Raw genomic sequence first — 15,214 nt, forward strand, 5'->3', positions numbered from 1 at the left:
GCGACAGAGACACTGTGGAATGTGGGAGGGGGCTTGTTGGACGGTCATGCCCACATCCTCCTCCTGCGGGCACAACACATCCAGTACACACGCACTGAGCACCTGCCGTGAGGACCGGTGGGCCTCCTGTACTTTCTTAGAGTCCAGGAGGAAGAGGAGGAAGAAAAGGTGAAAAGGAAGGCCCAGGTACTAGGGTTGCGGGTCTCGGGCACTCCCCCACTATTGACTGCCCCAGAGGGTGACATGGGAGGGGACATGGCACTGGAGCTCACCTGGGAGTGGCAGGTCCCCTTGCTTCCTTGTTAGTTTCTTCGTAGAGGCCCTAAGATGCTTGAGCACAGAGTCATCATCCAACTCCCAGGTATGGAAGAACAGGTTCCGAAACCGTGCCCACAGGCCAGACCTGGATGTCTTCGTGAGGCGCTCTAGGGACAGGGTGGACATCAGGCCAGGAGAGTTCCCTGGGAGGGGGCACAGCTGATACCCTGTGACCACTTCAGTCTCCCACTGGGCCGTGCCACAACCTTCTGTGGCCACCCCAGGGGTCCAGATGTGCACAGGAGACAGTGGCTGGGGGACAACCTGGGCAGGGAAGTGCTCAGGACACTCCTGATTTTCATCTGGGCCATGTGGGGGGCGGGCTCGGTGTCACTGTGCCTTGCCCAGCCCACCTGGTCAGACCTCCCTCTGGGCCAGAACAGAGGATCATGAGGACAGTGTGAGGAAGCTGCCCTCGGGTAAATCGGGGTCTGACCCCAGGGCTCCCCACGCCCCACTGGGCACACGGAGACTTACTCCTCTGAACTTTAAAGGCAATGCTTGTCATCGGCATCAACACCTGTTCTCCTTCCAGCAAATACACGTCCCACAGGCGCAGGATGAGCCCAAGAGAGATCTGTGGGGATAGCAGGTGTGGGAGACTGTAGCCCTTCCAGGCTGGGGCTGGTGGCTCGAGCTGAGCCCACTGGGGCTTCAGTCCCCAGAGTCAGTGACCTTCCCCATGAGGGTTTCCTGAGCCCTCCAGGGCGCTGGATCAGACAAGGTCTTGCAGCTCCTCATGGGGGGCACTCATTGGAGTGGGAGTGTGGCTCCTGGAGAGAGGGGCTTGCCCAGGGCTTGAGGCTTCCCTGATCCCTGCCAAGTTGGGTTCTGGCCCAGTCTGCCTGTAAGGCGGGGTCTGAGTCCCAGTTATTGCCCTGGGATGACCCCCCTTGGGCAGAGGGTTTTGTTTGGGTGTCCTGTGGGGACCCCCCTGTGGGCAGAGCCTCCTGTGGGCTGTGGGTGAGCCAGACCCCCGGGCTGGGGAAGCAGGGCACTGCAGGGCAAGGAGGGTCCCTGAGTCAGGGTCTCCCTATGTCTTCTTACCCCGTCATTCAACATCTGGAGAAGCCAGCCTAACGAGGAACCCTGCGCGCAAAGACCTTCCTTGTCCTGATGGGAGGAACAGAGATGCTCAGGGCCCCCTGGGCTGCCCTAAAAACTTCCCTCTTCCAGGGCCTCTGAAGACCCTTCCCCTAGTGCAGAACAATGGGCAGCGTCCAGGGCTCCCCACAACACCGTCCCCTTCCCACACTCCCGGTGCACACACTGCCCTTTGCCCTGCTCTGCGGGAGCTGGGCCCCCATCCCTGTGCCTCTGTCCTATAGACCAACTCCCGGCCCATGGAGAACCCGACATCCCAGGTCAGCCAGTGGCTGGGACTCAGCCAGTCACCAGCGCCACGGGATGCAGGGCCTCTGGAGAAGAGCCCAAGCTTGCTCACCAGACGCCATAAACTCACCAGACGCCACATGGTCTTGGGTTGTGACGTGGGGACCACATGCTCCTGATGGTCTTGGAGGCCCTGGACTGTCCCGCCATTTGGGCTGTGGAATCCTGAGAATACCCCAGCCCATCAAGGAATCAGAGCCTTTCCCCAAGATGTGGAGCCATCAGCTGGAAGAGCTGGGCAGCTGGAGAGGCCCCCAAACCGCAAGGCCTTTCACCCTCCCATCTGGTGACCCCACCATGCAGCCTTTGCCCTGGGGAGGTGGGTCAGGAACATCCCCTGGAGTCTGGCTGCAGGTTTCCCTAGAGGCCTCCTGGACCAGGGTGCAAAAAGGGCAAGCCTGACTTGAGGCCACCACATGGCGGCCAGAACAGGGCGGGTTCTGGGTTTCCTGGTCGTCTCCTGGAAGTGGGGTCGGGCCAGGGGACACAGGATGGGGAGATGCTGCCACCTGGGCTTGGTCGGCCCATTTGTGGGCACCAAGGGCAGCAGGAGCCTGGGCAGCTGGAGGGCAGGAGGACTCTCAGTGAGGGGAGAGTGAGCTGCACAGAATCAGAGCCAGAGGGCGTGGCAGCAGGACACAGAGGGTGGCCACGGGGAGGATGAGATGCCCTCCGCTGATGGGGATGAAAGGCGTCTGACTTGGGCTTTGGGGGTCAGCCGCGGACTCCTGTGGGACCCTCAGCAGAGACACCCTGAAGACTCCCAAGGAGCTGGCTACACAAGGAAGGTGCCTTGGCTGAAAGCCGAGATCACCTGGCCAGGGTGGCCGTCTCTGGGTCTGGCTGCATGAGGTCCCTTGGGCAGCTGTCCACCTACCCTGCAGGGAGTGCCTCTCACTGGCCAGCAGCTGCACCAGTGCCCAGAATGCATCCTCCTCAGGCAGATACAGGAGAAACAAGGCCGCGATGGGGCTCAGGTACCTGCAGTAGCCCACCTCCTGCAAGAGCCAGAGTCACCGTGAAAGGACATCACCTGGGAGGACTGAGGTCACCTGGGAGGACTCATGGCATTGGAGAGGGCAGAGGTGACTGGGGAGGCTTCCTCTGAAGAAGAGGCTTCCTCAGGGTGCAAATTCATTTCATGACAAGAGCCAAGTCCATCAGGCACTTCAGCACCTTGTCCATACTAACCTTAAAAGAAGCGATGGCACCCCACCAGACACCCACTCCTGTGAATAGGGAAATACTGCCCGGGAACGTCACTGCCGGGAATACTCACCGGGTTATACTCTGAATATGCCAGGAGGATGTAGAATAGTTCCCGCTGCCTAGGAGACAGAGAAAGGAGGCTTTTGTTTGTTTTGTGCAGATGCTGTTGGTTTCACTTTGTCCACAAAGCCTAACAACGAATCCCATTTCAGGTTCAGATGATTCACCAGATAAGCAGTGAGCTTCTCAGAGCCTTTGAAGAAATATTTCAGTAAAATCCACATCTGTGACATGCAGATAGCCCAGTCGTACAGTGGCTTGCCTGATCCTTTTCACTCTGAATGATTTTATTTTTTTTTCAGTTTGCACACACACCAGTTCAGTCTTTGGATGTACAGTTCCTCCACGGTTCTAAACCAATGGGCAGAGTCTCCCGGCCACCGCTCCAGCCCCTCCTGGAGTGACTCCTTCATCTTCCAAGTCTCCAGGGTGGCCCCTATGCACCCAGCCTCTCCCCAGTCTGTCAACCCTTGGCCACCCAGACTACTTCTCAGTCCCTATGATTTGGTCTTTTCCAGAATGACCCAGGAAGGGGAATCCTACGTGGTAGCTTATTGGGGCTGGCTTCTTTCCCTCAGCAAAATGCATCTAGGATCCACCCATATTCATCCAGCCATCACTGGCTCGATCCCTTTTCTCACTGGGTCTTCCGTTTGGAGGGAGGACCGGTCTTGCTCTCCCCATTCCCGTGTTGAAGGCCATCCCCGACGTCTCCGTGTATGAGTGACAATGAATTAATCAGTGAACATCTTATGTGGATGTCAGTTTTCAAATCAGTGGGTTCAATATCTGAGACACTTTGGGGACACGTGGTTGAAGTCCATTGAGCTTTGTGAGCCACTGCCCAACTGGCTGCCAAAGTGGCTGTGCCATATCACGTTCCCAGCAGACAAGGATGACAGTTTCCAGGACCCCTTATTGCCCCAGCATTTGGTGATGTCAGTGTTACCTCGGGAGGCTCTAGGGCCCTCTGTCCTGCCACCCTCCCGTGAGTCCTACCGTGGGTCCCCGTGGGTCCGGGAGAGCACCTTTCACCATTGTGCATGATTTTGTTTGCTGCCTTCTGTCTCCTCAGGATCCTCCTGGGTTCTGGCCCCACGTGTTCCAGTCTGGCCCAGGGCTTGGAACCAGGGAGGTGCTTGTTTCATGGTGCCAGCTGTTCCCTGGGCCAGGAGAGCTCTTGGCAGCTCTGTCATCCCTCCTAGGTGACCCTGGCTTCTGCTCTGGGGAATCTCCCATCCCTTTCGTTCACTCCATGTCTGCTGTGATCCTGTGGCTCCCATAGGCTTACTTGGCTCCGTATCGATCCCTGAAGAAGATGTGAGTCCTTAGTGTCTTGCTTATGTCCACGTTGATCTGGTGGATGTGTTCAGATGACCTCTTGCCCTTCTCCTTCATGACCTGTAGGGTAGGGCCAAAAGGAGGAAGCAGCCTCAGAACAGATCAAAAGGAGGAAGCAGCCTCAGAACAGATGGAAGACTCCTTGCCCCAAATGGCAGTTGGCCCACAGTCAGCACTCCGGGAAGGAAGGAAAGCAGGAAGGTTTCCTTCTCCACAAAGCTGCTTTTTGGCTTGTTACTGAAGCCGGGGAGGGTCACCAGAGCTGAGTTTGTCTGTGGTGACTATGTCACTGTCCGTGCCCAGGATGTGCATCTGACCATCCCACCCACCCCCCAGCCTGGGCTTGATGCTCCCTCCAGCTGGAGACCTGAGCCCCTGACACGGCCTGTCCTGTTTGTTGTGCTCTGGCTGAGCGTACCTTGTATGTTCTGGGATTTTTTGACTTGACTTCCTGTATGTTCAGCAGGACTGACCACACTTGGCCCCGGATGTTCATGGGAATGCCCTTATATACTCGATCTCTCAGCTGTGGGCAGAAAACAACCTGGTGTCACAGGCCACGGGGCGACCCCAGTGAGGACCAGAGCCCGAGGATTCTGGAAATGGTTGGTTTTGACGCTGTGATTCCTCGTTAGAGGTGACATTAAGCTGGGACACAGTCTCCCTTCCCAGGATTGAAAAAGTGGATGGACACTCAGAGTCGGGACTCTGATCTGAACATTTTCCTTCCTTTGGGTCACCAGGACATCTCTAGCCTTGAGCTCTGGGTAGTCCCAGCCCTAGATTCAGATTCCCTCCCAGCAAGGTGACGCTTGCACGAATAGGCAGGCAAACCACCGACCAGGCCTGCAGTCCTCTGGGTGAGGACAGTGTGCCCCCCGCCCTCTGAGAGGCTGACGGTGCCAGGCCACAGCCATGGGTGCCTGTCCCCTGTCTCTGCAGAAAGTGGTTCCGGGGGCCTCTCCCTCCACACATTACTTTTTTACTGTTCTTGTATGTCTCCCATTGTCGCAGCATTTCCATCCACTTGCTCTTTCGTGTTATCTCCCGCCGCATTTGCTGTCAAATGAGGAATGTTGGTGTTAGGGGATCTGCCAGGCTTCCCAGAGCCGCCTGTGGATGCTGGATCTTGGGCTCTGGAGCCCTGGTGGACCCAGCTGGAGGGAACCAGGGAATGGCAGACCCTAAGGTTTGAGAGCCTTTGAGCAAATGAGCACCAGTGGGTTGGCTTTGGGACCCCGGGACGTGCGGTCCTCAGGCCACAGACACACCAGTCGTAGGTCAGGTCCCAGCCTCTGGGTGGGGTCCTGATACAGGCGGCAGCCACCCCCAAGCCACAACTGTGGTTCTCACTTTGGAATTTTATCAAACTGCCCAAGTTACAGCAACTTGGGGTCAGATCCAGCAGGGACTGCTGCCCCTCCCAGTGATAGCGTGTTGCCCTCACCCACCACTGCCCTGGCCAGCGGCCTCCTCTGCCTCACCGACCACCCTCCCAGTCCCCACGCCCCTGGACCAGCCCCCCCATGCATCAGGCTCTTACCTTCTCCTCCGGAGCAGTGGCAGGAGGCAGCTCTGTCTCACTGTAAGACAACCCAGGCAGAACTGAGGACCTGCACAGGGCCTGGAGCTGCCCTAGACTGGGAGCCAACCCCCCAGAAAGGACAGGCTCTGTCCGTATCCAGCTCAGGGCTCAGCCCAGGAGAAGACACAGGGAAGGGAGGACAAGGGCCTTCCTGTGGGGCTGACTCCCAGGAGGGGCAGGACCTGGGAGAAGAAGGAGTGTGGGGCCAGCCTGGGTGGGGTTACTGGGGCCCCTGGCGTGGGGGGCGGTCAGGCTGCATAATGGAGCTGCTTGTCCTGGACTGGAGATGGTGCTTTCTGCTGGAGCTGAGAAAGGTCAGGCCTGAGACGGGATGGCGGCCGCCCAGGGTGGGCGACAGGGCCCTCACAGGAGTCCCTCAGGGAGTGACCACATCACCCCACCAGGGTCAAGGGAGCCTGCCCTGAGACCTGCCCGGTGTACTCCTGGTGTACCAGGGGCCCATCCCACTTGACAGCCCCAAGGCCCTTGCAAGTTCTGACCTCCCAGCATCCACCTGCCTCTCCCTGCACCTGACCCACACACCCTGCGTTTCAGAAGTGGCACCGCTCATCAGCTCCCTCCCACCCTACCTCCCCTGGGATCCTCTGTCTCTGCATCCTATGATCCCTAAGGGATGGACTCCTGTCTGGGCTCCTCTTACCTGGACCCAGATCCCTTCCCCAGCACCAGACCCAGGGTCTTTAGCCACAAGCCCTGCCACCTCCCTGACCTTAATATGAGATGCCCAGAACAGGGCCCTGCCCGTCTTCTCCCCTGTTCCTCTAGGGCCACAGCCCCCACTGTCTCCATGCCTTTCCATCTTCCTGATGGGGGCAGTGAGGGCTGCAGCTCTAGGGAAATGAGGGAAGACAGGGGCAGGTGGACCCTCAGAGACCCGCTGGACAACAGCCCTGAGGCTAAGCCAGGCGTCCCCTCACCCTGTGGCCACAACACATGGATCTCACTGGGGTTGTCTCCAAGTAGAGAGGGCCAGACCCTCAGGCTGCCCCGCTCCTCTTGTGCTGACTTGTGGACAGAACTGCTGAGAGTCCAGGGGCCTGACCTAGCCCAGTCTCCATTCCCACCCGCTCCCTAGATGGGCCCCGCACCTCTGGCCTAACAGCAACCTCGGGCTGGACCTGCAGGGGAGCCAGGGAGGAGTTCTGACCCTGGAAAGGAGGTTGGCCTGACCCGGCGAGACAGTCCTGCCTCAGAAAGGCCTTTCTGAAAGCAAACCCATCCCTGAGCTGAGACAGGTGCTTTAGGGGTGAGGGGAGCACAGAGGACTCACTGCACAATCCCGAAGCGATCAATGCTGCTGTAGATTCCAACAGGCTCAGGCCCCATGTCCTCTGGCAGCTCACCTCGGTGTCCCTGTAACCCAGAGGGAGCCTTGGTGAAGGGTCCAAGGTAAAGAGTGCACGGGCCTGGAGGTAGTGGCCACCCGTGCCCACCCTGTGCTCCTAGGGAGCCCAGGACCCTTTGACCAGGGTGCACTGGAAGAGGCCTCCCTCCAAGAAGCAGACCGACCTGTACCTTCTCATAGTTCATAATGATGTTCTCTCGCTCCTGTGCCCACAAACTATCTGCATCCTCTGCGATTTCCATCCTGTGAGACAAAAATCATCTAAAAGTTACGTTGTACCCGAGAGCCTCAGAGAAAACCTGAACCGCTCCCATCGGGCTCCCAGATGCTGGCTGGCTGGGTAACCTCCATTCCACCACCGTCCCCAGGTAAAAAGGGGCCAGACCCATTGTCTCACAACTGCACGAGTCCCTGGAGTGTCAAGCCCCAAGCAGGGGTGGGCATCATCCCAAGGACTTAAGGACAGTGGGACCTGGACAGAGAGTCTCGTCATCCCTAAATGCCATGAAATGGGGACACATCCGCCCCAGCAGGTTGAATGGTGTCCACCTGCCAAGGGCGAAGGGCCCATGATGGGCTATTCCAGGGATGTGGAGGGAGACTGAGGTCAGCGACCAGAGGTCTCTGTACAATCGGCCTCCTGGGATGCTCAGGGACCACAGAGATGCCCAGTTTTCTACAGGGATCAAGATCTCTCCTGACTGCTCTGTTCTTCTCCGCTCATCACTTTGGCTCCCGTGGCCCTTCAGTCTGAACAGAGAAGCCACTTTAGGAATAATGCCAGTTGAGCAGGAGGGTGTTCGGTTTGGGGGATGAAAATGATCTATTGTGCTAATGGAAACCCTCACTCGGGGAGAGACTGTGGACTCCACCATTCTGAGCTGTCCCTACAGAAGGGGCTTCATTTTCCTGGGTCACTGAGGAAGGACCGTGGGTCCTTGGTCCTGGAGAACACCTGGATGGACAATTCCTCCTGGGAACACTCGGGGCAAAAGGAGGGCGAGGCCTCGAGAGGACCAGACAGAGCAAGAAATACTTGGAGGGAACCCCAGTGCCTGGACCCCTTTGAACAGAAGGGAAGATGATCTCCCCCCAGCCAGCCCTCCAGGGGGCCTTCATTTTCCACAAGTGCCCAAGGACAGAAGGTTCCCCCGGACAAGGGACCGTGTGTGTTCAGTGAGGCCCACAGCCACCATCAGGACCCAGCTTAGAGCACAGAGGTGTTCTGAGGACCCTCCTATCCACCACACCTACAGTGGATCCATCCCAGTGACTCTGCCAGGACCAGGCTCTGCCCCGTCGGGATGGGAAAACTGGGAAGACTTGGGATCTAGGGCAGGGAGGTCACAGGGTTCAGGCCTGAATTTCAGCACGGCGCACAGCAAGGCTGAGAGCAAAACCCAGGGTCCTGTCTGGATTCTCAGGCCGGTTACCGCCTCTCTGACCCCAGACGTCTCACATGTCGAATGGGTACACTAGGGAATGGCACTCACTCTATGAAGCCACCATGAGGACGAAAGAGCCAAGCGTCTACACGAGCAGTGTAGAACGGGCGACCGGTGAGTGCTCAGGGATGACCCTCCTCGGTAGCTGCCCAGAGGCCAACACCATAGCCCCTGTCCCCAAGTCAGCATAGCCACTGTTTCCGTCAGCCTGGAGGGAAGAGAGCAGGACACACTCACCTGATTCTGACGAATCAGCTGGCCTGCGTTATGCCTCTCGGGTAGAAAACCTTTGAGTCCACAGAAGTGTTCACAGATACCCCTGTGCGTGTGTAGCTGATACCACTGTGCGTGGGTAACTGCCGTAGAACACAGAGGCAGGCCTGAGAGCGGATTGGTGCTAAGCACCAGTGACATTCTGAGGTCATGGCACGCATCACAATGGGGACTTGCCCGGGTCAGCAGGGCCCAGAGTCAGGGTCCTCCACTGCCTGAGGCGGCTACATGCCTGCCTGCAATGTGTTTGCACACGTGCGTGCACACGTGTATGTGGGTAAACAGTTCTGTGCACATATGTGTTGCTTCTCTGGCCAGGCCTGGCTTCCCCACTCATGTGTGCCCCCAAATTCCTCATCACTGTCAATCCCGAGACACAGGACCAGCATCAGAGCATCCATGGGTTTTCCCTGACCTCAGCCCTCCCCACCCAGGGTGGTCTGGGACACACATAGGGGTGGAGGAAATTGACTGCTGCTGTTGAATTTCAGAATACAAATGCTTATACTATTATCTTTTTATTTATTATCTTTTTATTGTCTTTTTAGTGTCTCTAATGGTATCTGTTTTTTCATTTCTGATATTTTATCTGGGTATTTCTCTCCATGACCCTTGGATATTCTAGCTAGAGGATCCTGTGGGGAAAGTGCTGGGCACACAGTAGGGCCTCACTCTATTCTAGATATGTTATCTCAAATCTGGTTCATCAGTCCTTCCACCCAGGGCCTAGAGGGGATGCCAAATTCCAGGCTCCAGAAAGAGCTTGGGATAAAATGAACCTTCAAGGGGAGGGCTATGACCTGGGCTGAGTCTGCTGTGCCTTCCAAATGGAGTCTCAAGTCCTGAGACACGGTGTCCAGATGTCCCAATGCAGGGCCCTCCTGATCGACACCTGTTCCCCTGTACTCATTCACAAACTCTCCCACCCTACTCTCAAAGCACACTTGGCCCTCGTATCTGGGAGCTCTGCATCTGTGGATTCAGCAACAGCAGATAGAAAATACTCAGAAAATAAATTGCATGGTTATGTCTCTACTGAACATGTGCAGACTTTGTTCTTGTCATCATTCCCTAAAGAATACAGTATCCCAACCATTTATGTAGCATCTGCATTGCATTATGTGTCATAAATAATCTAGTAATGGTCTAAGGTCTATGGGAGGATGTGCATAGCTTATATGTAAATACTAGGCCATGTTATATCAGAGATTTGAGCATCCATGGATTTTGGCATCCCCGGGACCCTAGAACTCATCCTTCATGGATACCAAGGGATGACTGTATAAACTCACTCAGGAAGGCTTCTTATTGGAGGAAGGACCTAGTTCAGTACAGACAGGGACATCGTCCCTGGACTACTGTCCATTCGTTCATCCATTTATCCATTGGCACCACTCTCTAGGACTGACCTAGTGACAGCCCTAGCAAGTGAAAACATTAAAAAAGACTGACTCACGTTATCCTGCTTTGAGGTCTTGGAAGAAGTTGCACCAGTGTGAAAATAGGGGGTCAGTTTCCTCCTGGATCCAAAGAGCATATCAGGCCCCCTCGGGGTGAGGAAAGGAGCGCGGCCTCTCCAGCAGCCACACCAGTGTGCAGTAGGATGGGGCTGGGGCTGGCCATGTGGATCACCTGGGCCTCATGAGGGCAAAAGAAAGACCAGGGGGTAGAACAGGAGCATGGGGCAGCTGGATGCCTAAGGAGAAAGCACCTCAGGGAAGGGGTATTAGTTTGTTTTCACACTGCTGTAAAGAAATACTCGAGACTGAGTAGTTTACAAAGCAAAGAGTTTTAATTGACTCGCAGTTCAGGGAACTTACAATCATGGCGGAAGGCGAAGGGGAAACAGGCACCTTCTTCACAAGGCGGCAGGAAGGAGTGAGTGGAGAACGAGGAAGTTCCACACTTTGAAACCATCAGCTCTCCTGAGAAATCCCTCACTCTCAGGGGAGGAGCACGGGGGGAAACTGTCCCCAGATCCAATCCCCTCCCACCAGGTTCCTCCCTTGACACAGGAGCGATGGATTTGGGACACAGATCCAAACCTATCAGGGTCTCAGCCTGTCTTGCAGCTCCCCAGGGCTGAGGCTGAGTACAGATCTGCTGGCCCTGCCCTGCAGCACCGGGGGCTCTGCCTGTGCGCCCCCATCTGCTGCTTCCTGGGGTGGTGGCTGCTTCCTCAAGAAGAGGTTGGATCTGCTCTCCTACCCACCCCTCTCCAGGACCTTGTGGTGCCCTGGCCACGTCCTCCCAGGGTAAGGGCAGGAAACTGGGCTCCTTGCCCTTCTTGCTGCTTGGGTGACCATCCTGGGGTCTTTCTTAGGCCCCATCACTCTTCCTGCTTCTAAATAGAGAGTACTTTGGCAAATCTTCCTGGCAGAGGCCAGAGGCTCATCCCTGTTATTTGTTGTAGCTTGGTAAAGCCAGGTGAAGACATCTGGACAAGCAGATAGTAGAGTGGCCCCCAGGAAGGGTGGGGCGAGGGTGCTGGCCTTTGGGCTTGCCTGGACCAGGCTGGGAGGGGGCAAGGTTACTAGGAAGCAGGGCTGTCAGGACTAAAATCAGGAGGCGGGAATAATGCTGGTGGAGGATGGGGTGTGTCCTGGCTTGGGGTGGGGCATGAGAGCCAAGGTTTGTCAGCACACAGAGGGGTGGCTGACTCATGGACCTGAGGCTGTGGAACCCAGTGGTTGCCCTTAGTTCCTGGATCCTGGGAGACCTCTGGAGCCTGGGGCTGGGGCAGCCTAGGGGTGGAGGTGGTGGGAGACAGGGGTAGGGGTGGGACAGGCCTTGCATGGCAGGGTGAAGGGTAGGAAACCAGCCAGGGGCCAGTTTGCATTGGCGGCTCCATCCCTACCCCCAACCCCAAGCCCACCCCTACCCCCACCCTGCTGCAGAGACCAGCCTGGGCTGGTGTCCTCTGCTTTGGCCTCAGCAGATGGCACGATGGAAGCTGGCAGCCCCATGGGTGCGCCACTCAAGCCAGCTGTGACTTGCAGTTTCTGCTTCCTGGAGTGTGGGGCGCCCACCCAGGAGAGCACGGGCACACCCCACACCCCTCATTTTGAGGATGCTGGGAGGTGGGGGACCAAGGGCCTGCAGCCCTGTGCTTGCGCTGTGACGGGTAGCCTAGGAGTCCTGTGTCCGCCCATCCACGTGGGGGCCCCAGGAGCCTGAACAGTGGCAGGCAGAGAGATGAGGAGGGAGAGAGAAGTGCAAAAGAAGGAGAGAGAAAGAGAGATGGGGAGAAGGGAGTGAGAGAGAGAGAGGAAGAGAGATAGGGAGAGAGACAGAGGAGGTTGAGAGGAAAAGGAGCAAGAGAGATAGGGAGAGAGACACAAAAGGCAAAGAGAGAGACAGGGAGAGACGAGCATGAGTAGGGGGTCAGGTCACTGTTGATCTCAGTTCCCAGTGAAAACTGGAGCTCGCCGTCACCTCACTGCGCATGCAATGACGTCTTCCGCCTGCTGCTTATAGCCCGAGAACCCCTTCTCCAGGAGAGTCAAATCTTTGACCCTTGCCCTTTCTCACGGGAGTTTGCTTGTGTCTTCTGATGAACTGTGATGTCTCACCTATCGCCTTCCTGGGCTCAAGGATCCAGGAAAAGCCGACACCTCTTTTAGGGAGGCTGTGCAGTGCCTTCATCTCACGAGGCTCCCCAGGAAGCTTGTGAACTTGGCTTGAGCCCTAAGCAGCCAAGTATGTGCCGGGCCTCTGCTTCTGTCTTTCAGTAACAGGGAGAACCAAGAAAGACACTGAAGGATGGTCTGCAGAGAAGGCACTTGTGCAAACACCAGGAGAATGAGGGGCCTGAGTTGTCTTCATTCCTCCTAAAAACACGCATTCCCTCCCTGGCCACCCTAGTGAGGGCATGAAGCACAGCATGTGTGTGTGTCTGTGTGTGTGTGTGTGTCTGTGTGTGTGTCTGTGTGTGTGTGTGTGCACACGCATATGTATGCAGGTATATGCATGTGTATGTATGTATGTTCGTGTGTGTGTGTGCAGGTATGTACATGTGAATATACTTATGTCTGTGCATCTGTGTGTGTGCGTGTGTGTGTGTGCCTGTGTGTGCGTGTGTGTGTGCAGGTATGTACATTTGAATGTATTTATGTATGTGCATCTGTGTGCAGGTGTGTGGGGGGGGCACGTGTGTGTGTGTTGCAGGGCTTTACAGTGGACAGGATGTGGGAGGACAGCTGCAGCTCCAAGCAGCAAGTCTTTCTGATAGAATGGTTAAGATTCCCTGGACCACAGAAAGAGTGGTTTCATTTGCACCCATTTTTATTAGTATTTAAACCTGTATTTTTTGAGCATGTAAAGCTTAAGTTGCTTAACTATTCTTACAAACATTTAAATCATTGGTCCGAAACTTTTTGGCACCAGAGACCAGTTATCTTGAAGACAACTCTTCCACGGACCTGGGAGAAGGGGAAGGGATAATGCGGAGGTGATTCAAACCCATTACATTTATTGTGTGCTTTATTTCTATTATTATTTCACTGTAATATATAATGAAATAATTACACGACTCACCATAATATAGAATCAGTGGGAGCCCTGAGCTTGTTTTCCTTTAACTACATGGTCCCATCTGGGGGTGATGGGAGATGGTCACAGATCATCAGGCATTAGGTTCTCATAAGGAACACGCAGTCTAGATCCCTGGCATGAGCAGTTCACAGTAGGGTTCATGTTCCGATGAGAATCTAATCCACTCATCTCACATGAGGCAGAGCTCATGGGGTAATGCGAGGGATGGGAAGCAGCTGTTTCTACAGATGAAGCTTTGCTCACTGGCTGACTGCTCACCTCCTGCTGTGTAGCCTGGTTCCTAATAGGTCAGGACCTCTGATTTACCCAGCAAGATACACACATTTTTATGTCAATTGGGATTATTCATCCTGCACCACCGAAAATTGTCTTGCATACCTACACCCACCCGAGGGTCCCATAGTGCACTTTGGGAGCTGTAGACAGTAAGCCTGGAGCTCCATTGCACGTTCCATCTCTCCACCATCTGTGGGCTAACAGGCTGTGTTAGTTTCCTAGGGCTGTTTTACAGGACCACAGACTGGGCACCCTCAGCAACAGAATCTTACTGTCTCGCAGTCCTGGAGGCCATGAGTCCGAGATCAAGCAGGATGGGTCCCTCTGAGGCGGTGCAGGAAGGCTGTGTTCCAGGCCTGTCTCTTGGCGTGTGGGTGGCCGTCTTCTCCCTGTGACTCTTGGTTAAGGGTGACTCTGGTGAGGGCTCAGAAGAGGACAGCTGGACAGAATGTTGGTAGCATGTGGAGGGGTTCGTGCATGGTGTCTCATGCCTGGAATCTTAGCAGTTTGGGAGGCTGAAATGGCAGGATTGCTTGAGGATGAGACTTCAAGACCAACCTGGCCAACATAGGGACACCCAGTCTCTTAAAAAAATAAAAACATGGACGGGAAAAATCATCCAGATGAAGTCTCAGATGACAATGAAGAACATGTTATTGGAAACTGGAGGAAAGGTGACACTTGTCTTAAAGTGACAAAGAACTTGGCTGCATTGTGCTCCTAGTGTTTTCTGGAAGGCAGAGCTTGTGAGTGATGAACCTGAAATTTAGCATAAGAAATATCTAAGCAAAGTATTGAAGGAGCAGCTTCATTCTCTTGAATGTTTCTAGGAAAATGAAAGAAAAGAAGAATGATTTAGAGACGGAATTTATAATCAAAAGGGAAGCAGAACTTAAAAACTTGGGAAGGTTCTAGCCTTCTCAGCCTGTCCATATTGAACAGATAAGAAAGTGTGTTTGGGAGAGAACACGAGGGTGTGGGTCAGGAGGCCTGCATGGATCAGGGCTGTGCTCTTCACCAGGACAACGGAAGAGAGACCCTGAAGGCAGTTTGTAGATCGCTCAGACTGCACTCTCATCACAGGCCCAGGTGCCAGGGCACTGATGGCCTCCCAGAGTGCTGGGATTACAGGCATGAGTCACCACACCCAGCCTATTTTTTGTTTTTTTAGACAGAGTCTTGCCCTATCACCCAGGCTGGAGTGCAGTGGCCCTATCTCAGCTCACTGCAGTCTCTGCCTTCCAGGTTCAAGCAGTTCTCATGCCTCAGCCCCCTGAGTAGCTGGGATTACAGGGGCGTGCCACCGTATCTGGTTAATTTTTGTATTTTTAATAGAGATGGAGTTTCACCATGTTGGCTCGGCTGGTCTTGAATTCCTGGCCTCAAGAGATCCAC

The 15,214-nt window shown here is 55.2% G+C and overlaps 1 protein-coding gene and 1 long non-coding RNA gene across 2 annotated transcripts; both read right to left on the reverse strand.

The window, feature by feature from the left end:
• Window positions 1-576: 576 nt before the first annotated feature.
• Window positions 577-4,377, reverse strand: LOC139359529 (TBC1 domain family member 3F-like). The gene is made up of 6 exons (XM_071082651.1): window positions 4,271-4,377; window positions 2,990-3,038; window positions 2,588-2,708; window positions 1,781-1,875; window positions 1,366-1,431; window positions 577-895 (listed from the first exon to the last, which is right to left on the reverse strand). Exons 1-6 carry the CDS (start codon window positions 4,375-4,377, stop codon window positions 617-619), a joined length of 717 nt encoding a protein of 238 aa, XP_070938752.1. The 3' UTR covers window positions 577-616.
• Window positions 4,378-6,277: 1,900 nt separating this feature from the next.
• Window positions 6,278-9,992, reverse strand: LOC139359355 (uncharacterized). Its single transcript, XR_011615274.1, has 3 exons — window positions 8,954-9,992; window positions 7,442-7,514; window positions 6,278-7,279 (listed from the first exon to the last, which is right to left on the reverse strand). It is a non-coding gene; the product is annotated as an uncharacterized lncRNA (long non-coding RNA).
• Window positions 9,993-15,214: the final 5,222 nt, after the last annotated feature.

Source organism: Macaca nemestrina, chromosome 17, assembly GCF_043159975.1.
Source record: "Macaca nemestrina isolate mMacNem1 chromosome 17, mMacNem.hap1, whole genome shotgun sequence".
Lineage (NCBI taxonomy): Eukaryota > Metazoa > Chordata > Mammalia > Primates > Cercopithecidae > Macaca > Macaca nemestrina.